The sequence below is a fragment of the Terrapene carolina genome, unplaced genomic scaffold, assembly GCF_002925995.2.
Source record: "Terrapene carolina triunguis isolate 2854851 unplaced genomic scaffold, T_m_triunguis-2.0 Scaffold97, whole genome shotgun sequence".
NCBI classification, from domain to species: domain Eukaryota; kingdom Metazoa; phylum Chordata; order Testudines; family Emydidae; genus Terrapene; species Terrapene triunguis.
This window is the reverse complement of record NW_020664448.1, coordinates 1880272-1902914: the sequence shown is the minus strand read 5'-3', so window position 1 is coordinate 1902914 and position 22643 is coordinate 1880272. Positions and strand designations below refer to the sequence as shown.

Genomic DNA, 22643 nt, shown 5'->3' with positions numbered 1-22643 from the left:
TGCCAGCCTGTTATGCCTAACCAAAGGGATGGTGCTAGTCACCAATACCGAGAAAGGGAAATAAGAGGATCTAGGAAAAGTATATAAAGAATCCAATATGTTCCTTGCCCAGAACACTTTGTTTTCACCACTGAAACCCACTGTGGAAATCTGGAAGAGAAGATTAGAGGACAAGAAACATCCAGTTATATTACAACACCTGCCTACCTACATCTGCACAATATACCCTGTGATAGAATCACCACCAGCCATTCCCACACTTTCCAAGATATAGTCCTGATTTTCACAGATGTGTCCAGAGCGTATGTAACGCCGACAGACGCCGGTCATCGGTGGGTGGGATCAATCCTGGGACCTCTGGAGCTTAAAGCATGAGCCTCTACTGCATGAGCTAAAAGCCAATGGGCTCTTAGCTAAGGCTGTAGAGCAGACTCATTTTAACTCTCTCTAAGTGGTCTCAGTGCCACTAGATAGGACAGAACATCACACCCAGGAGGTGTGTGGGTTACATGTGCAAGACATTTAGAGTCCCACATTTATTTTGGGCATCTCGCGGCATGCTGATTTAGATCAATACATGATTAAACATCACACTTCGACGACAAGCAAGCACATGAAGTTTAAAGACATTTAAGATTTTCCAGCCGTCAGATAAATAGAAGTAGGTGGCTAACTCCGTTGGTGAATGGACACTCATGATTCCTGATACCGTTTTTTCAAGGGAACTGGGACAGATAAGGCCCTATTCCCTGCCATATCCACTTGAGCATTTTTCTTGTTGACCACGTAGAAGTGGAACAGATGAGGCCTCAGGGCTGCCAAGACCGTTTCTAACTCTCCCCTTGCTTACATATCTGCAGTACGTGGGTGGTGGGAACCAGACATTCTTCGCGCTCTCACTGAATTGTTGCCAAGGGGACACATAGGATGAGTGAGAGACTAGGGCAGACTTCAGTGGGTAAATACAACTGAGAAAACCAAAATGTCTGCTGGTCAGTTTGAGACAATTTTTGCTAAATAGAAACATGTTATAGAAAAAAGAATAATTTCTTTAAAGAGCTCTGTCTGTGAGATAGAACCGTTCATAGCCGTTGGTCTGAAGGGTTACCATCTCTGTCCTATATCAGTGTACAACCAGACAAGCCATTAGCCTAATTTTATCTGTCTTCAGAAGAGGTGACATGGGGGGGGGGGGCATGCAAGGTCACGTACACCCCCAGATTTGCTGCTTAGCTTACTGAGCATGCTCAGTAACACTGCTGAAGCCAGCTGCCCTCACTCTGCCCTGCTCTATCAGCAGGCACGGGTAGTCTCTGGTCTTAGGTACTTATATGGCCCTTGTTACCCTGGGGCCTTCAATGTAGTTAGACTGGTTACTCCCCGCGTGAAAAGGAGCCTCCCTTGCCAAAGCAAGACGGAGAAAGCTGCCTTCCCATGATCACACACACTCCTTACTGCTATCAGGCCTGATCCAGTGCCCACTGAAGTGAAGGGAAAGACCTCATTCAATAGGCATTGCTATGGATCCCCAGCTTGCTTAGCTGCAGCACAGCTGGGATTAGTGACCATAAAGTGTTTTTATAATAATGCTGCTCACTCAGGCTGTCATTTATTTAAATGGGTGAGTAAAATAGCATTCGCCCCACCCCCACCATTTTCATTTGTAAGGAGGGGGGAGTAGATTTTGCAACTGGAGCATTAGAGTTGTCATGACAATTGTGCAGGGCTGATTGAGATAACAGCACAATAGGCATTACAGCTGCCTATTAAATTGGAAGCTGCCTATTGTTCCTTTCCAGTCATCACCAGGGCAGCATGCCTGCTGCCCTGGCATTCTTCTCTAGCGGTCAGGACTGACCCCAGTGCCCCCCACTCCACCTAATCAGAGCCCACCCCCATAGTAAGTGCTGCTTAAATGTCAGCAAGGATTCTGCCTCCCAGCCTTGTCAGTGACTACATCCTGTCAAGCTCTCCCCTTTCCGGCCATCGACAGTTAGAAAAACACTTGACAAGGCAGCGTTGTGTCCCTTTGCCAGGCCTGAGCCTCTCTAGCTGGCGGGTGACACACAGACAGTTGTGTAATTCGCACAGGGAAGCATGCGCGCAATGAACCCTCCAGGCTTGCTGCTCCGAGAGCATCTGAGCTGGAAGCCCAAGATTGGCTGGTGTTGGGTTTCTCTCAGCACAGGGGGCCAGTTAGACACGTGGGACTCAGGAGAAGCTCTATCATCATTTAAGGGAGTTTCTTTTCACTCCACTGCAAGTCTAAGAAATGGACAGTGCTCTTTTACTGTACATGTGAAAATGAAATCACAAGAGCTTGGAAACTGCTTCCAACATACAATTCCCTTAACAATACACTGTGCACTTCCACCCACCATTCTCAAGCTCTTTATAGACACTGATGAATTAAATAACCCTGGTGAGTTACTATAGGTGGGGAAGCGGAGGCACAGAGAGGCTAAGGGACTTATCCAAAGTCAGATACCAAGACAAGCAAGAGGGGAATAGGACCCTGGTATCCTGATTCCCAGTCCTCTGACCAAAAAGAAATAGATAAATAAAAAAAATCCACAAATTGAAGCTGATTTGTTGTAGCAATAGCATCCTACATTTAGGTAGGTCCTTCCAGCTTCACACCCCCTCTATGACAGGATCCCCTGACTGCAACATGACTTCCTCCTCCCCACAGCTTCAGTAGCTCCCCTTACCAGGACCAGGGGGTGGGGCTGAAGCACACCTTACCCAGGAAGGCACGGAGTTCGGGATTTTAGTCTACCTGCTGACAATGGAGTCAGAGGGAGCTGCGCATGAGATGCTGGGGTGTTGAGCAGGTATGCAGTATGGGATGCCCGGTGGAAGGGTCGGGGACTATGGTCAACATGCCCAGGTGTGTTAGGAAGCTGTTTTGCAGTGCAGGGTTTAAATTTAATAGGAAAAGAGATGAGCTCCAGCTGCAAAGTTTGGATCTGGATGTCAAACACCCTAATGTTCCAGGGGTGATCAGCACTCAGCATTTGCTAAATTCAGATCCAGGTACATGATCAGATCTCAACACCTTCAGCCAACAGAGTCCCGATCAGATACCAGATCTTGGTCCATGTCCGGCAGGAAGGGAAGTGCCCCTAAGGAGTCATGAAAGCAAGGGCAGTACTGTACAAGTGTGCCATATAAAAAAATAGCAATTAATTTTAAAAAAGAAAACAACTCTCCATATCAGGGCAGAATCTGAGGAGACAGACAGCAGGTCAGGGTCTCCGTAATGTCACTGCCAACAGAGGAAACAGCATGCTCAATAACTAGACATGTGCCCCCCAGACAGATTTATGGGGGGATTCAAAGAAATGCAATGGATCACATCACTCCACCCATCACACTTTTTGCATATATTCCCATACACAAAAGCACAAAGTCAGACTCTAGCACATGGATCTGCACATACTGTGGCAGCCAACACAATGCCCAGCATAAGAAGGAAAGTGCAAAAAATGAAAGGTCTTACATTACTTTACAAGAAATCCACTTTATTCTGTGTCCAGTTCTAAGTGGCTGTGCCTAACAACAAGAGCTTCACAGCAGCCCACCCAGACTCTGTCTGAGACGCTCAGCCCTTAGAGGCACAGTCCCCAGTACCACAGGTATCATACACCATGCTCAGCATATGTCAGGCCTAGGGCACAGGCAGCCTGCTGTAGGGGTAGGCACAGGGGCCAGTTACCAGGAATCAGGCCAGGTTAGAACTCCAGGAGATCAGAATCAAGAGCCAGGACACCAGGAGGTCAGGCTCAGATAACAGGGAAAAAAAGGAACAAACAAACACCAGAGCAGCAATCCACAGCAGTATGAAGCCTAGCTCCAGAGCCAACTTCCTGGCTTAAATAGGGGCTGCAGCCCAACCAGGAGCCTTGGAGTTCTCCCAATCAGAGCACAGGGGCAGGGCTTGTGCCCTAGCTGCTGTCTATGAACTACCAGATGGAGGATTGGTGGTGATATTCCTAGACCACCACCCCCACAGATGCAAGTTGAAGACCCCCAATGCCTGACAGCATGTTGTCCTATGCCATGACCACCTCTCTTGGGTGTAACCTTTCTCCCTATTCCCATCCATGCTCCTGTGACCCCATGTGATGACTAGAGAAATGTTAATCCCATTTTACAAACTGATGGACAGATTATTCACAGGCATCACTTCACCAACTACTGAAATGCAGCTACCAGCAGGGTGAAACATACCAGCTGTTTAGCAGGGTCACAGTAAACCGTGCAACAGGTTAGGTCAAGAAGTGAAAAAAACAAGCATATCCCATTTGAAAGTACAGAAGGAATTTGGGCAGATGCAGTTACCCAACCTGGAATTTGGCCAGGAGACTAGCCCTCACAATTGCAGTTATTTTCATTTCAAAGCACTGGAGGAATTCCCCCCGGTCACATTAGCAGAGATTTGGGGACCTTTCTCTGGCACATTAAGCAGAGGTTATCAGCGAGGACCTAGGTATGTACACAGGTGGGTAGCCTGAGCTTCTGCCCATGCTGCTGTGGCCACGCTGCTCTTTTTAGCACACTAGCTCAAGCAGAACTAGTGCAGGCACATCTACCCAATCCCAGCTGCAGTGTAGATTCCCACTGATTTACACGGTTGTATTCTCTTTCCATTGCACTGTGTATAAATCTACCCCGGGGCTTCACTAAATCTATGGGTTTGGAACAAATATAGTGTACACATGGGGATGCTGCCATCCCTGGCGTATTTCCATCAACATCGGTTACAGCGGAGATGAATTTGGCCTGTTGTTACAGATGAGACAGGACAGTTCATTGTTACTGTTGAGACAGGAGAGCTTTAGTCTGGCTTGTCTGTTTGGACTGCAAATTCTTCAGGGCAAGCACTGTCTCTTACTGTGTGTCTGTACAGCACCCAGCACAATGGGGCCCTGATCTCAGTTGTGGCCTCTAGGCACTACCATAATACAGATAGCAATGGGGAAAATGCCAGTGATTCTGATGGAGCCCAGGGACTGCAAAGCCATCCTGGTGACACCTGGCAGGTCCCCGCAGACACTACTCCAGCCGGCAGTCTCCACACAGGGCCAAGGACAAAGAGAATCACACACTTCCAGATGTGCAGGGCAAAGCTGAGTTACATTGGCTGGGCATCGGGGTGGGAATCTCGTGCTACCACTGCCCAGACTGTCCCTGCCCGGTGGCTCAGTGGTGGAGCTAAGTCTGCAGGAGAGACCATGCAGAACCTTTCACCAGCACTAAATTCACAGCAATAACCAGCAAAGGCTGCCCTGCCAAGGGAGACCCCAGGAATCAGGAGAAAAGGCCCACTGCCTGCTATTAATTGCATGAGTGCCCTGCACAGTCTGGAAACTTTAATGCACACTGGGCATGCTCAGAGGTTTAATACAGGTGTCAGTGTAACCCACACACCTCCTGGGTGTGCTGTTCTGTCCCCTCTAGTGGCACCAAGACCACTTAGAGAGAGAGAGACAGAGAGAGAGGGAGTCTGCTCTACAGCCTTAGCTAAAAGGCAATTGGCTTTTAGCTCATGCGGTAGAGGCTCATGCACTAATCTCCAGAAGTTCCTGGTTCGATCCCATCTGCTGACAACTGGGGTCTGTCGGTGTTTCATCAGCACAGACACGCTCAGAGTAACCTCATCTCATCTGCATAGTCACTCCCACACTTACAGGTTGAAAGCAAGTGGACAAACCCAACAGCGAGTCTGGCCTCTCTGGATAACTGGGGCAAGCTCTGCCTACACTGTCTTTGGACCTACCACCCCTAAACTGGGCACAGCCCAGCTCTTCGGGATCAGTCCCTCTCGGGCAGGAATGCCAACCACTATCTTGGTCGTGACTGGGGATTGAACCAGGGGCCTCCAGAGCTAAAAGCACAAGCTTACGAGTTTAGAGATTAAGTCCCACAGCACAGAGATGTCGCACATTGTTAGTCCCTGCCATGCGGGGACACAACATGCCCTGACCAGCAGGACCTACCCACCCTGTCTGCTCTGGACTGGCCACCTCTGAAAAAAAGAAAAGCAAAAGGTCACATCAGTCCTTTGCCAGTCATGCACCCTCTCTGTATCTGCACTCTCTTTATTTGGGAGCTTTGAGCTTAGCCACCTTGCTTCCTATTGACTTGCAGTCGCGCTAGCATAGCCTTGAGATATACGCATTATGCGCTGCAGTTTAAAGAGCAGTGCTAGGTGTCTGAAGGTTTCTGCCATTCAGAAGAGGCCTGGTGTGGGAAAGGTGATAACTAGTATAATTAGCATAATCAGCTCTGGGCCTGGCAGATCGATTTTGCCTGCCCTACATGGTGCAGCGTAAATGGATTACACTGTATGTCGGCTGTACTAGAGCACTCTCCGTGTGCAGGACACGACTCCCTTCGACTTCAGTGATTTATAGGATCAGGGACAACCAGGGGCTGGCCAGAGTGTCTGGATTACTGCTCAGAGCAGTGCCTGGAGCGTAACCTCAGGCCATTTCCTTCATCGACTGGTCTACCTCCTTCTTGTCCCTGCTTTTCCACCCAGCCCTGTCCATTGACATATTATAGCCGGCCCGAGCTGATTGGCTTGGGGAGGAGGCTGGAATGCAGGCAAACTCCCTAACACAGGGGTCGGCAACCTTTGGCACCCTGGCGGGCTGGGCTGGTTTGTTTACCTGCCGTGTCCGCAGGTTCGGCCGATCGCAGCTCCCACTGACCGCGGTTCGCCACTCCAGGCGGGAGAGAGGAAAGGCAACGGTGTCATGGGCTCTTTAGTGTCTGTCATCAGGAATGACAGCTTAATTCATGTACAGTTCTGCTTCACTCCCCCAGTTCTGAGCTGTGCTGTTAATCACCCGTAACTCCCTCAGCTGTGTGACACATGGGCCCAGTCCTCCAACATACTGAGCACCCTCAAGCTCCATTCAAGTTGAGAGTGCTCAACACAGTGCAAGAGACACTCCAAACCTGGCATGATCATGCTCTATTCTTGCAGGCCAGAGGTGTCTCCTGAGCTGGGCAACATTTTATTTCCTACATACGGGGGTTGGGGAATTACAGGCCAAAAGGGCTGGCTAAGTGAGCTAAGCCTCAGGTTTGAAATACCTAGACTCCCCGGGAATGAAGCTGAAATCCCATCTGGGCTGACGTCTTTCCAAAGCAGATAAACTGAATGCCTTAGAGCTTAGTATCACTTAGAGAAGACCTTAAAAACTGGGGATCTGCAGGGACTTAAAGAGCCCCTGCACTTTCATTAAGAGTAGAGGGCTTCCAGTGGCATCCTTGGGCAAAACTCCCTGACCCCACACCGACATGGAGCATGCTGACCTCACCCCAGAAAGAGCTGCCTATAACTATAAGTATTTCCTCTATGGCTTCAGGGCCAAAGCCTGCTCACCCAAGGAGTGGCGAACTGCCAAGTTCAGATGTGGATTCAGCATCAATGCAAACTTCCCCAAAGGTTGGGCCCATTGCAGACCTGAGTCATGAAGTCTGGATCCAGATTTGGATCCAGCTACAAAATACGGGGTTGAGGAGGCTGGATCTGAGGTTTGAGTTTAGGTCCCATCTCTAGTTAACAGTGATGTTTACAAGAAAGAGCTCAATAGGATTTATTATTTGTAGCGTGGTAGCATCTAGGAGCCCCCCGCATGGACCAGGACCCCTTCGTGCAAGGCGCTGTACAAACAGAGAACAAAAAGACCCTGCCTCACACAGTTTAATAAGTATCACCGAACCCTCATCCCATTGCAAAACTCACACTGACTTGGATAGAAGTAGGATCAGACCACTAGTTAACGGTGTTTTGAATGTACGTTATATTTCCTTAGATTCATCACATCCTTCCCTAAAGCAAGGAATCTCTGTCCCTGGCAGGTTTTACTGCTGCTCCATTCAGGGGGAAATGGGCGTATTTCAAATAGATCTCAGTCAAAGAAAGGCAAGTTGTACTGTGCATGCAGCATTTTATCGCAGGGGTGGGTTTTTAGTGCTCCAGAAGTAGAAGTGTCTTTTGGCGACTGAGACTGTGTAATTAGGAGGAGCAAAGAAGAGGGAAGAAGGCAACTCCCAATATCCTTGCTCTCCCCCTCCCATCCCTTTGCCTGATGCAGACTGTCCGACGTGGCACTATGGGGGAAGGGAGCTGAGAGCCTTCTAGAGAATGTGCAGAACTGGAATTCCACTTTAAGATTACTTTCTGTCAAAGGAAATGTTACACATTGTACGTATCGCTCTGATTCCAGACAATTTGTACTGAACAATATGCAGCAAAGATTTGAAAGGCTGAGTCCAATCTGATGCAGCCACTTAAAGGCAGTTTGTTCATTTTATAGGACTTAAAATTTTAACGCAGGGTTGATTTATTACAACTCTTTTTTGCTCACAAAATTGTTGTATTGGATAGGATAAATTACTTGTATATAACGGCATTTAGTTATAATATGACTAGGAGAAAATATGCCTTCAAAAACTGAAAATCATGCAGGAAATCTAAAAATCTCTGCACTGAGTTGTCTATATTTTCAGAGATCACTGATCAACAATAAATAGGGTGACCAGGTGTCCCATTTTTAAAGGGACAGCCCCTTTTTTGGGGACATTTTCTTATATAGGCGCCTATTACCCCCCACCCCCTGTCCCTTTTTTTCACAATTGCTATCTGGTAACCGTAATGATAAAGAATTATTTCTATTCAGCCAAAAATTACTGCTAATAAGTAAAGATCATTTTAAATGTTAAAGGTACATATAGGCATGTAAACTTGTCAAAGGCATTCAGTGGAGGAAGGCTGAACATAAAAAGGCATTTGGATTAAAAGGTTTAGATTTTATTTTAGCTAGAACAATGTCTTTTATGAAACGTAATTACAGAGAGGAAGGGGAAGGCGGAGCAGCGCCAGACGCTAGGTTTGGCAAAGAACCCTGCTGCTGAAGTGCATCTTGGAAATTTAAAGGGACTGCCTCTGGTTTCACCAATAGGCAAACGGTATGGCTGCCTCTAGTAACCTTTTGCCTACTTTATACTGGAACTTGGTGCATTGTGTTGGGCCTATTGATTGCCTCTCTATTCAGTGTCTTATTTTTTTCCCCTCATGGAAGATGCTACTGCAAAGGATGAAAATTAAAAGGTAGCAAAGAATGTATGTGATATACACCTGGATAGACACTACCCAGACAGCCTACACTACCCCAGGATTTGACTTCCACTGTCCACTTGCGTGTGACACAAGAGCACTTAGTGCGAGAGATCTATGGCACAGTTCATGGAGCATTCCACTGCTGTGCATAGTTTCAGTAACTGAATCTGGTGCCCTGTCTGAGCTGCAAACCTCTTCGAGTGGCACCTTTGATCAGTGGAGTTATTCAGTGCTATTCCAGTAGCACCTTTGATTAGTGATAATCCATTCCTTGTCACCATGACTAACGAGAATGGGGCCAATTCTTTAAGGTGCTGAATGTCTCCTATGAGGTACAGAGCACCATCGTCATCCATATATTAAATTCCCTTGACTCCCATTGGGAGATCAAGGTGCTCAGCCTCTCACAATAGGGTCTTAATAGGAATATTGGCTGCAGGGGCCCAGGGTTGCAACTGTATCCAGGTAGCCCCTCTTAAGTCAATGGGAACGACTGCATGAGCAAGGATTACTAGCATGAGTAAAGGTTGCAGGATCAGGCCTCAGTTTAGATTAGACTCTGGGTTACGAATGCCAGGAAGGCCAAGATCTGGAAATCTGGTGCATTCACACTCCCCTTCCCCTATGCAATAATCCTTTTTTCCCACTGAAAAATCCCACGAAGTCAGAAGTCTGTTTTTTAGGCTGCTGAGATGCTTCCATGTTTTCTGTCAGACAATGCCCCCTTGGCACTATTTCCATGCGACAGGTTTTGTGCAAATTACACCTGGCTCAGCTCAGCCATAATAAAGGTTATTGTGAACTAATAAAAGAGCCTATTTTTCTCTCAGCCAGAAACAAAAGCCAGGAAAAATGGAACAAACAGTCATTACCTACCTGTTATTTACTATAACTGTTATTAAGTTTTGCTGGTAACCATATTGACAGCATGAATAACAATAGAAACGTGTATTTACTTTTGTTATTTCAGCTGTGGGTAGCCAGATCATTTTAGTTGACAAAACATTTTGTTATATAAGAGATCTCAAAAATCTTAAATAATTTGAGGCTTTAGATTATCTATTTGCATTGTGTCCACCTCTGTTTGTTAGGTATGGAAAGATACAGATTTTCTGTAGCATTCATTATTATTGTCTGTAGGTGAGCACAGCACATGGAAAGGTCATCCCTATGGGGCCTGAGCTTGACAAACCTTTGGCCAGGCGGTTTGTTTTCACTCACAGGAGTAATTCCACTGGGCTTACTATTATCATCTGTATTATGGCTAGCACCCAGGAAACCCAGTCAGGGATCAGGACCCCATTGTGTTAGGAACCATAGAGACAGCTAATAACAAAGAAGACAAGGACTTCTTCAGTCAGGGTTTGGACGATCATGCCCTGACGTTGGGTCCATGACATACCAGGACAAAGTCATTGGCAGTTTAGAGACTACTAAATGAAGGGTATTTGCCCTGGGGGAACAGCTGCTCCTGAAGAAGCAGCGTTAGGAGATAATTGCATCACAGATTTCATTTTTAAATGTAATGACATTTACAAGAATGTTTTCTGTAAAGCAATGAAGTTTCAGAGAAATAATAGCACGGAAAGCTTTACGTATCTAGAACATTGTCCATAGTATCAAGTATCAGAGGGGTAGCCGTGTTAGTCTGAATCTGTAAAAAAGCAACAGAGGGTCCCGTGGCACCTTTGAGACTAACAGAAGTATTGGGAGCATAAGCTTTCGTGGGTAAGAACCTCAGATGCAAGTAATGGAAATCTGAAGAAGTGAGGTTCTTACCCACGAAAGCTTATGCTCCCAATACTTCTGTTAGTCTTAAAGGTGTCACAGGACTCTGTTGCTTTGTCCATAGTAGTGATTCTCTCTGTCTCGAGCCAGCTGTGTCTCTCTGTAGCCTGGCATTGAGCTCCCATTATGGCTTTCACTGCAATTCACATACTGTGACATTGAATGAGGAGCCTTGTGAAAATATAGTCATGTAAAAGTAAGACACGCAAGAGTCAGACACACAGGTGGATGGCAGGGACATTGATCGAACCAGACAGCTTGAAATCAGCGACACACTTAGGGTGACCAGATGTCCTGATTTTATAGGGACAGTCATGATTTTTGGGTCTTTTTCTTATATAGGCTCCTATTACCCTCCACCCCCGTCCCGATTTTTCACATTTGCTGTCTGGTCACCCTAGACACACCTGAATATCAGATCCGTCATGAGCCCTAAATAGTCCTGCTCAGACAACTGTTGCCTTTATTTAGTTGTTTTGATGATGATACTATATTTACTATTCCTTGTAACATGGTTTCTGGTAGCCAGTATCCAAATTCATCCCTGTTGTAACTCCATGGCCTTCAGTGGGATTACACCAATAATAAACTCTATTGTTTTGTCTGTATATAAACCCTGATCCTTCACACTCTTGAGCACATGTGTAACTTTATCAAGCGAGTAGCCCCACTAAGCCCTATGAGGCGGCTCAGGTGAATAAAGTTATGCACAGGTTTACTTGTTTGAAGGACCGGGGCTGTGGTTTGTAAGCCATGGGGTGCAGGAGCCATGTCTCTCTCTGCATCTTAGAGAAGGCTGATGTGTGGAAAGGTGGTCCAGTGGCTGGGCTACAAATCTTAAAACTTGGGACACCTGAGTTCCAGCCCCAGCGCCTCACAGACACTTTGCGTAAGTCACTTACTGGGCTAGGTGCCCAACTCCTATAGAAAGCAATAGGAGTTAGTTGCCTAAATACCTTTGAGGCTCAGGGCCTTAGATGTTCTGCGCTTCAGCTCCCCACCTGTACCCTGGGGAGAAGAGCCAGGGCTGCTTCATTTGTGCCAGGCCTGAGCCCCGGCACCTCTGGGCTCGGCAGTTCACAGCCCCGGCCCCAGAGGAGACCGCAGCCTGCAAGCAGTAGGACCCTGCAGCCGCTCGCAGGAGGGGGGGAAGGGGCAATCTGCCAGTGGGAGGCTCCAAAGTGCTTTTTTTTTGGGAGCTCGGAGCCTCCCATTTAAACGTGCAACTTTTCCAACTTTCTAGAAGTTTCTCTGGGCGGGTTATATAGCCCCCTCCGCGGGCTGGACTCTGCAGAGAGGGACACACACCGGGAGACTGCAGCCGCTCCGCTCGCTGCAAATCGCGCCGGCCCCGCGCCCCAGCTCGGCCAGTTCTGCACCCCCAGACCAGGCGCGAGCCCCAGCGGCGCAGGAGCGACCCCGCCAGGTGAGGGGCTCCGCAGGGGGCCCACGGAGGTTCAAGCACCGGGCTGCGTTGGTCTGGCAGTGCCCGGGGTGGGGGTGGGGGCAGGGCGGTAGGGGGAGCGGTTGCAAGACGCTGGGGGCGCCCCATGGATCTCCTTGGTATGGTATCGGGGGGGGGGAACGATACCCCGGAGTGTCCCCGTGGCAGAGTGTGTGTGTGTGCACGGGGGGGGCGATACCCCGGAGTGTCCCCGCGGCAGGGGGTGTCTGCACGGGGGTGGAAGGGGACGACACACCCCGGAGTGTCCCCGTGGCAGGGTGTGTGTGTGTGCGCGTGCACGGGGGGAGACACCCCGGAGTGTCCCCGCGGCAGGATGGGGGCGGGAAGCACCGTGGAATGTCCCCGTGGGGGGAGGGGAAGCGCCCAAGACTCTCCCTGGGCCTGGGTGTGTTTGTAGGGGGGACACACCCCGGAGGCAGGGGTGTGTGTGCGGGGGGGGCGGACACCCCGGAGTGTCCCCGTGGCAGGGTGTGTGTGCAGGGGGGGGGGGCAGTGGAGATGCCTGGACTCTCCCTGGGCTAGGGGAGATCAGTGGTGGAGAGTAGGGGGGTGGGTCCCATGGAATATCCCCCAGTTGCTGGGAATTCCTGTGTGGAAGGGGAGCAGGAGCAGGGGAATCTCTTACTGGGAATGGGTTGGGGGGGGTTGGTGTCAGGATGAAATGCGAGGCTCTCACCAGCAGTCTGTTCAGCAGCCTAGAAAGTTTGGGGGGGGAGGATGACTCCCCCATCCCTGGGGATTGGTAGGGCGTGGGGAGGATCGGAATGGAGCATTTCTGAGGGGCTGCATGCCCCGCCCTGGCCCTGTGGAGGATGTGGGAGGAAAGGAGTGGGGGCAGTTCATGGGTGACTGGGGCTGTGGGGTATTAAACTTGGTGGCTGCAGCAGCTGCCTTTCTGCAGCTTGAGGGGAGACAGCTCTGAGCTCTACTGATCTGAGGGAAGCAGCCCCTCCTGCCCCACACCAGAGGGGTCCATCTTCCAGGCTGCCCCACACCAGAGGCAGCCATGGGAAGGAGCTGCCAGTGATGCTCACACAGATCCTCAAGACCATGGGGAGCAGAGGTGCTGGGGTTTAAGTATCCCAAGCAATGAAAGTGAAATAAACTGAGGGGGAGGAATAAAATAGGAGCAGTGTCCCAGGGGCCAGCCCTCTGCTGCTCTCTCCAGCTCAAGAGCCAGCATTAAACCAGCGTCCACAGCTCCCTCTATCCCCGTGAGCCCTGGGTGCCCCCGCCAAAGGGTGAACTGTCCCAGAGCAGGGAGGAAACCTACAGCCTTGGGGATAAGGATGCAGCTCTTTGTTCTCTCTTCTTGTGAACTAAAACCGACTCTGTGTCAAAATGCAAAGCCTCCAGCTGTCTTAGTGCAAGATCTCTACTAACACCCGAACGGCGTTTGCTTATTACATTTGTGTGAGTCACTTTGTCATGCGGTTTGTTCTGATCTAATGTGTGTGTGTGTGTGTGGGATCTAAGGCCCTGATCCTGCAAGATGACTCCCCCCCCCAGATAGACCTGCCACGCTGGCACAAGGATCTGCCTGCATGCATCTCATTGCAGACTGGGACCCGGGGGAGTGTAGGGTGTGGGTGGAAGCTATGAAGCATGAGCTCCTAGAGAATCAGAGCGGCACTAAAGTATAACACACAGGCCAATGCGGTTCTCTCACTAACACAACCCCTTCACATAATTCAAGAGTAGGAGATGTTGCTCAGAACAGAGTGGAGCTTACAGGCTGAGACCTGTTGTTACTGTGCACTTCCATAGTCCTTGGGGAGACCTAGACATTTGTCGATTCAACCCTTCTGTGGGTAGTTTGGGCACAGCGGCTTCCTGGATGGTGGCTAGATTTCATTGCTCTCTGAAGTAATGGAACTGTCCTCAAGATCTAGCACGTGCTTTAAACCAGGCACCATTCTCAAGGGAACTACTTTCTGTATCTGTTTTCTTTCAGAATGAAAAAGGCAAACGTTGACCTCACTATGAAAAAATTTCAAGGTATCTTTAGAAGAAGAAAACAAAAACAAAAATCAAAAAAAAGTTTGAAACTGTCTAACTGCATAATCCCAGCCCCACATCCAGACGGGGAGATTATAAACTGGTGTATGTGTCTTAAATAGTCTTTCTTTTGAATAGCCAGGGCAAATTAAAGTCGGTAGCTTTTCATTTTCAGTCTTTCAACAAGGCTTATTATTGAAGGGATCTTAGGCTGTAAATTAACCCTATCCCTAAGGCTATATAATTTCCATCCTGCGAACTGCAACATGTCTGCTTGTGGCTACGTGAACAAATGCTTTCTTTTGTGTGTGTAATTCCTTGGGCCCGCCTCTGTTTCCTGTTCTGTTTTCTTTAACTCTAATGCTGCCACTCCAGCTGCTGCTTGCCGCTGCATGCCAGGAACTGAACTTCAGAGCAGCCTCAGCCAGGGGGAAGAATGACTAAAGAATGGAGCTCAATCACAGTACTTGGCACGATGCTTGAACTATTCAGATTAGGTCTTTGGCTACCAAAAAGATAACGTCATACAACCAAAAAAGTCTCAGGCATAGAAAAGGAATTTAACCCCTAATATACATAAGCAGGTAGCTTTGCTTGGGAAGATTTTGAGCTCTCTAGACCTTTTGGAGCACCCTCGAGCCCAAAGTACAAGTCCAGCAGGGGGGCAGCAGCACTTAGCCAGCCTTTGGGTGTACACCAGGGACTACTTGCTTCTTCAAATGTGGGCAGCTTGCTGGGGTTAAAGAGCTCAATCTGATTTGCATAAAATGGAGTGGGTTTCAGCCACCCTCATCTTCCGTACGGAGTTGTAGCCTGTAGAGGTGGCTGATTCCAACCTGCAATGTTCTACCTTGATTGTGGTAGCCACTGGACCACCAAACAGCAGTGATCTTCAGCGGTCACTGGACCGCCAAGCAGCACGGCTTTTCAATCACTCCTAACGTGAGCTGGATTTGAACCACTGTCCTAGAATTGAAAAGATCTCCATCCTATCACCTGGGTCTTTGAACCAACCAACTTGCCTGATCATGTCGCTTTAAAGTCCCAAAAGCAAACCAGTGAGTTAATACTCAGTTAGAGAGCAGGCTTTTGTTCAAAATGTACAGGCCCCTTGTTTCAGAATGCAATTTGGACTCTCAAGCATTAGCTACCATTTATCTCTCAACATAGTATGATTTACTTCTGCAGTTAATCGCATGGGCAATTTTTGCGGGTGTAGGTTCACACCTGCAAAAAAAGGGAGGCTGGGCTGAAGCCTGGTTGGAAATTGGAACCCTATTAAAGTTATTAAATTGGAAGCAAACCACAGATGCAGATCAGATTGCATCACGAACGCTATTTCGATTTCCCACACTGGATTCTAGGAATGGGGTTAATTGGAAGCATCAGAGCTTAGACTAGTCTAGATGCTGACGCGGCTTTAGGAGGGAAGGTGGTCTGACCGATTCTGAACCTTTCGCTGTCTTGCAGGTTCACAGCAGCGTCACATTCAGTGGAAGCCATGTGGGTGACCAACCTTCTGGCCCTCTGTGCCCTAGCGGCTGCAGTGCCCTCGGAAGATAAGAAGCTGAGCGATAAGGCAACCACCTTAGCTGACCGCAGCGCAACTCTCGCCTTCAACCTCTACCACATGATGGCTAAAGACAAGAACATGGAGAACATCCTCGTGTCTCCCGTGGTGGTGGCCTCCTCGCTCGGCCTGGTGTCACTCGGTGGCAAGGCCACCACAGCCTCCCAAGCCAAGGCCTTGCTCAGCGCCGACAAGCTGAATGACGACTACGTTCACGGCGGGCTGTCGGAGCTCCTGAACGAGGTCAGCAACTCCACCGCCCGCAACGTCACCTGGAAGCTCGGGAACCGCTTGTATGGCCCCAGCTCCATCAGCTTTGCTGATGACTTTGTGAAGAGCAGCAAGAAGCACTACAACTACGAACACTCCAAGATCAACTTCAGGGACAAGAGGAGCGCCCTGAAATCCATCAACGAGTGGGCATCCCAGACCACCGATGGCAAGCTCCCCGAGGTCACCAAAAACGTGGAAAAGACGGACGGGGCCCTGATCGTGAACGCCATGTTCTTCAAACGTAAGTTAAATGGCAAAGGTGCTCTAAATTAGTGAGATGAGTGATCAAGTGCAGATGGCACCCGCTAGCCAATACCAGGCTTCACCTCCTGTTCCTAATCTAGACACAAAGAGCCTAATTCAGCTCCCATTTACACTGGTGTAAATCAGTGGAGTTGCACACTGGGGCAAGTGAGAGGAGACACAGGCTCAAAGAGTTTGCTAGAGGGACTACAGAGGGATCTTTCCCCCACAGCTGAAATGCACTGGAGTGAAAAACAGGAGCCATTGGAGCTTGCAACAGAAATCTTATTTTAGGAGTGGAAGTGACTTTGTTTCTCCATCTGAAACTTCAAGAGGACATATGTTAAATAAATTGGTGCCATGGTAAATAAACTTCAGGCTGCAGGATAGAAGGTTTTTGGGGGGGGGGGGGGGGAAAAGGGGGGGGACAAGGAATTTGCTAGTCCCAGTCTCGCCCCAGATTAGCACAACAACAAAAATGGGATTTTTTTAAAAACTCCAAAGTATCTGTTATAAAGCCAGAGACAAGACACTGCACTAGATATATCGGTGTTCTCTTCGGTAGGACAAATTGTGGGTTCTTAGCTGCTCACCAGTCTAGGGAGTTCCTTGCTGGGCTAGGGGAGTTAAATTTGTGCGTGATGACACAGCCCATTTCCATTTCTCGTTAACTGATGGGTTTTCCTCCTCTTCCATTTATAGCTCACTGGGATGAGAGGTTCCATCACACGATGGTGGACAACCGTGGCTTTATGGTGACCCGTTCCTACACAGTGGGAGTTCCCATGATGCACCGCACAGGTAAGTTTTAGCTTATGCTCCCTACCCCAAGATCCACTGGACTAAATCCATCCTGTTGATTTACAGCAGAGATGATATTAGCCCAGTTGGTCAACTTTTCACCTGTTTTTCTTTCCCCACCAGCCTTTCAGATGAGACAAAACTATGCAGTTTTACACTTAAATCTTAGTACAAGCAGATGGAATGCCATTTATGTTGGTGGCTTTAGATCTGGACACTTCTTCATTAGGAAGAGATTCCATAGGAGATCTAGAATTGGGGCATCAAACTGAGCTCTGGATAGTAGCAGCTCTCAGTCACCATCCACACTTGTCTACTTTTGGGCCGGTAAACTAGACAGTCCCCAGCTTGCACTCCACTGAAAACCTGGGGCAAATTAGCAACAGAATCAGGTAGCTTTATCTGCTTCCCATGGCTCACCGTTATTGCCTCTGCTTGCAACTCTTTTCTTAAAGGTCTGTACAACTACTTTAATGATGAGGCTGAGAAACTTCAGATTGTGGAGATGCCTCTCGCTCACAAACTCTCCAGCATGATCTTCATCATGCCCAACCATGTGGAGCCACTGGAGAGAGTTGAGAAGCTGCTGACCAGAGAGCAACTGAAAACTTGGATCGGCAAGTTGAAGAAGAGAGCCGTGGCTATTTCCCTGCCGAAAGTCAGCTTGGAAGTCAGCCATGATCTTCAGGTAAAGTCTCTCTTGATGCCATAAACCAGACTGGCTGCTAAAGATGGTTCCTGGGTCTTTCCCCTTCCTTTTGCTTTGAAGTGACAGGCTGGCACATATAATTGCTTATGAGCGGAGAAATTTCTGCCAACGTTGGGAAGGTTGCAAGAGACCAGGATGGTGAGGGAAGAGAGGACCCTGTGATTTCTGCCTTGGCAGCTTCCCTGAGTGGACATAAAAACTACATTTGAGCAGCCCAGAATAGGCAGATTTGATCAGATCTGCATATGTAGTTCTAACCAGATCCCCACTGTCCTTGCACTTGGGAAATCTCTTCTCCAGCCCTGAAAGTAGGGAGATGGGGCAATTAGAGGTGTTTTATACACAAGCTGGCTTGCTATACATGGTAAGCTTATTACTTACAAACTGCGTTATTCAGTGGAAACCTAGACTAACACTTCTGCTTAAATAGCTGCATGGCTCTAAATTGGGCTCTGGGTTTATGGGTTTAAGCCCATGTATTGTCATTTTACCCAGCCCGTTTACACTTTTGCAAAATGGGGAGGAAAATTTCTCCATCGACTCCCCTGTTCTTATCAGGATCCAAGGAGCCACATCCCGCTGTTAACACCCCCAGGTAGCTAGACCTATTCCCTGAGCGCAGGGGCGTTACTCTGCATTTACACTACTGAGAGCAGACTCTAGCAGGTTGAGCATATGATTGAACAACATTAGTGTCTTCCCTAGGAGTCTAACCTGTCTGTCTTGCATCATAGAAACACTTGGCGGACCTTGGCTTGACTGAAGCCATGGACAAGAACAAGGCTGACCTGTCCAAAATTTCAGGCAAGAAAGATCTGTACCTTTCCAACGTTTTCCATGCTGCGGCCCTCGAGTGGGACACCGAGGGGAACCCCTTTGATGCCGACATCTACGGCCGAGAAGAAATGAGGAATCCAAAACTCTTCTACGCCGATCACCCATTTGTCTTTGTGATCAAGGACAATAAAACCAACTCCATTCTTTTCATTGGCAGGCTAGTGAGACCCAAAGGGGACAAAATGCGCGATGAATTGTAGTTTGAATTTTCAGGTTTTGGTGGGGATTTTTTAAATGGGGAAATGTTCTTTTGTATTCTCTACGAACTGATGGGTGCTAGCCGGACCAGAGTGCATTTTGATGTTAAATCCAGCATACGCTTTACCCCACCAGAATATTCCACCAAAAGAAAATGCGTGGGAGGAACAGGGGAGGTGGGAGGGAGAGGGGTGAAAGGGCCAGGAACAATGGGAGGAACCAGTTCACTGGGATTCTGTTCCCAATCAGTGGCATATCTGCTGAGATTTTAGGTTACTGTCTGTCTTCCTCCTTCCTGCAGTAGAATAAATCCTTCTGCCAGGCATGATGGCACCATCTGCCAGGATGCAAACTGTCAGCCGAGGCCATGGTAAAGGTACCTGCCCACACACTTGCATCACAGTCTCTGTTGTGCCCTTTGTTCTAGACACATGGAGCGCAGCTTCCCCATCCCTCTTCCCTGACAGCTTCCTTCAGGTTTGTGCTTAGGGGACAGCTTGCCTCCCGCACATAGATTGTCCCTGGTTCCTTGCACTGGGGGGGGGTTTCTTGGCTGAGCTGGAAGCCAGGGGGCTGGTCCCTTTATCTGTTCCCTCCTTGAAGTTCTTCTGCCTGTATCTTGCTTGTTAAAGGGAGCGGCAGAGACTTGAGTGTGCTCCCGCTTACATCGACTGACGGCAATGGAGGCTCTCCTGACAGATGCAGATGTAAGGGAGAGGGAGAAGTGAGCCCCCAGGAGTTAGTCTAACCATTTTGGTTACTTTAGAGGGGGAAACAGACTGTAACAAACAGCCATACAAGTAAGTAGGTGCTCAGATGCTGTGGCCCACATACAAACATAGATACAAGTAGAATTTTCCCTGTACCTTCTAAACCACTTAGCTATGCTCTGAAGTGTGTGTCATATCTCCCCACCTACTTCCAGTTGAACATAGACTAAAAACCTGTCCACTCCCCTTACCCATGGACAGCTGAAATCTTGCAAAAATCTGCTTCTTTGGGAATACTCTATTTAAAAAAAAAAAACGCCTTAATCACCCAGCACTGAGGTGTCTTAGCAAAGGGGCCAAGGCCAGAATGGGCCATAGAGATTAAAAGACCCTTTTTCAGGTGGTCCCTTCAGCAGAGAGGTCAGGTGCAGCTGGGGGAGGGGTGATTTGCTCTGCAGCTAGCCGTGCTCTACCTGCTCTATGGATCGAGAGGATTTCGGGCTGGGGAGCTACCAAGCAGACAACTCACCAGCACTGGGCCTGCCATCGAAAGGTTTCATTAACCCCTTAGACGGGAGAGGAGGAAGTTCACGTCTCTTGGTGCTTTTGTTTGTCTGTCAGGACAGACTGGGCAAGAAACACAGTTTACATTGTGACGGTTCTCTCTGCAACTAGAAAGCTAGAGCCCGAACCATCTCCCAAGGGGAAGACGCCCACTGACACCTCTCTATGGGAACTGTCTCAGGCCCTTCATTTCCTTTTTCTAAAATAGAAAGACTTTAGATTTTCCATAGCCTGGCTTCCTAATGACCCTTTCTACACAATCATCTTCCCAAGAGGGGTTCACTCCCCAGTGGCTGACCTGCATAAGGCACATAGGGTAACACTTGTATTTATAGCTATGTATTTATGCGTGAGAAGTGGCAAGTCTCATGATCCAACTCCAGCCTAGAGTTGATGGATCAAAGTGAATTTTCCCCCAAGGGACATTTTCAGGTTGAAGCTTGTATTTAAAAAAATTAATGGTCCTGATCCTACAGATTCCTAAGTATGTGTTTAATGCTTCTTACACACACAATGTCATGGCAAAACTGTAGAACAAAGGGTTAGATAATTGTTTTTCAGTTTAATCTACTTTCCGTGTCACTGATGCTGATTGCAAGCAGGGTGGACAGTGAAACTGGACTGGTTACAGTTACTTTCTAGTCTGTTTCACTTTCAAGTTCTGGAGTACAAGCCCAATCCTGCAGCATCTGGATTTCAGAGGCTGACAGAGGTTTACTTGGTAAATTGACTTCCACAATAGTTTAAGTTGATCTGAATTTTGTGTATATACCTAAATCTGGGGGCCAAAATTTAACCTGATCTTGTCTCTTAGTAGATGAAGTTACAAAAGTACAGTAAAGTATATGTGCCAAAATCACATCCAGGTCAGCCCAGAGGGCAATGCTGTCCTTAACACCTCCAGTTAAAGCGCTGACAATCATTGCCAACGGGGTGGGCGCACACAGGCATGTATCAGAGTGCACAAAATATTGTCCGAGCATGCACACTGCAAATCTGTGCACTGAAACCCATGTCTGTTGCACATTTATACAGGATGGGGTGGGTGGGAGTGTGGAGAACACACTGGGAGAGTGTCAATTTGCATCATGTGTATGGAAGTGTCTGCTTTTTTTTCCTGTTTTGAATTCTTGTACCACAAAACTGAGTTGTATAATTTTGCAATAAAACTTTTTCAATTAATCTTGGCATTTGTGGGAGGTGCGATTTGTGATCATAAAGGCCTGGATTGTTTGAATCTGGCAGTGGCCATAAGCAATTGGTTTCAAGGGGTTTATCTGCAAAATCTCATCCAGGTGCTGAAGCTTAGCTGACGGGTTTCTGCCCTGTCCACCTAAATTTAACCTGGGTTTATTATTTGTCTTGTAATTCAGTATATACCATTCGCCCAACAATCAGAGCAGCACTTTATGAACATTCATTTAGCCTCTGCACCCCTCTGACACAGGGAAACAGCACAGAGTGGTTAGTCATCTGCTTTCCAAATTTTCTGAATGCTCACAGCTTCTACGGAAGCTAACGGGAGCTCCAGGTCAGTGCCTTGACCCTCAGTGTGAGGCTGGAGAAAAGGCAGGCTTAAAAAAAAAAAAAAAAAAAAAATCAGCAACAAGCAACTTGCCCACAGTTGCGAAGAAAATATGGTAAAGCCAGGAATAGACCCCCTGATGCCTCCATCCTCTGCTTGACCCCATTAGCTGGTAACACCTGCCACATGCTCAAAGCACCCTCAGTTCCAACTGAAACAATGGGCAGTCAGGTGAACAGGGCCCCGTGGTGCCTTTCATTCCAGTAAAACACCTACGCAAACAAGGCAAGATGTCTCATTGGTTCACACCTCTACTTTAACCACTGGACCATGCTCGCACCCTGCGTGCCAGACACCACCCGCGGGGATAATCTGACTAGCATAGATTTTAGCCACAGCTCTTTCCTCGGTGGCTGAACCTGCTTGGCTTTGTGTTCTGAGGAAGAATTTAAATGACAGGCAGGTCTGAGAGAATCAAGGTAGGTGAGGGAATATCTTTTATTGGACCAACTTCTGGTCAGAGGGACAGGCTGTTGAGCATATACAGAGCTGCTCTTCAGTTCTAAGGCAAAGGAACAGCAGGGAATATAGCATGGAGATGACAGGAGGAGGATACCCGACGTACTGGAGGAGGAAAGGAGCGCAGAGAGGGAGTGGGGCAGGCTAATCTTAAAAGTAGCTGTAAGACAATACCAAAGGGTTTGGTGTTTCTTGGCTCAACCAGTCACAATTTACAACGAGCTCTTTCTACTCCCAGCCCTAAAAACTCAGCCTAGGATCTTAAAGTTAAACTGGGCTCTTTCAGACTCATATGTCATCAGGA

General features: G+C 48.2%; 1 protein-coding gene across 4 annotated transcripts; it reads left to right on the top strand.

Moving 5' to 3' along the window:
* The first annotated feature begins 12202 nt into the window (after positions 1–12202).
* On the top strand, positions 12203–21477 carry SERPINH1 (serpin family H member 1). 4 transcript variants are annotated; one of them, XM_026651641.2, is made up of 6 exons: positions 12203–12353; positions 14347–14390; positions 15861–16474; positions 17179–17277; positions 17733–17965; positions 18721–21477. In XM_026651641.2, exons 3-6 carry the CDS (start codon positions 15892–15894, stop codon positions 19021–19023), a joined length of 1218 nt encoding a protein of 405 aa, XP_026507426.1. In that variant the 5' UTR covers positions 12203–12353; positions 14347–14390; positions 15861–15891; the 3' UTR covers positions 19024–21477. The 4 variants fall into 4 exon arrangements, with proteins under 4 accessions (XP_026507426.1, XP_026507427.1, XP_026507428.1 ...); XM_026651642.2 differs by lacking the exon at positions 14347–14390; XM_026651643.2 differs by lacking the exon at positions 12203–12353 and having other exon boundaries at positions 12941–14390.
* Positions 21478–22643: the final 1166 nt, after the last annotated feature.

Excerpts from the sequence above, each read along its gene's own strand:
- SERPINH1 (XM_026651642.2), top strand. The coding sequence starts at position 15,892 with ATGTGGGTGACCAACCTTCTGGCCCTCTGTGCCCTAGCGGCTGCAGTG. Across the intron at positions 16,475-17,178 it reads GAACGCCATGTTCTTCAAAC|CTCACTGGGATGAGAGGTTC; the intron begins GTAAGTTAAATG and ends TTCCATTTATAG. Across the intron at positions 17,278-17,732 it reads TCCCATGATGCACCGCACAG|GTCTGTACAACTACTTTAAT; the intron begins GTAAGTTTTAGC and ends CTTTTCTTAAAG.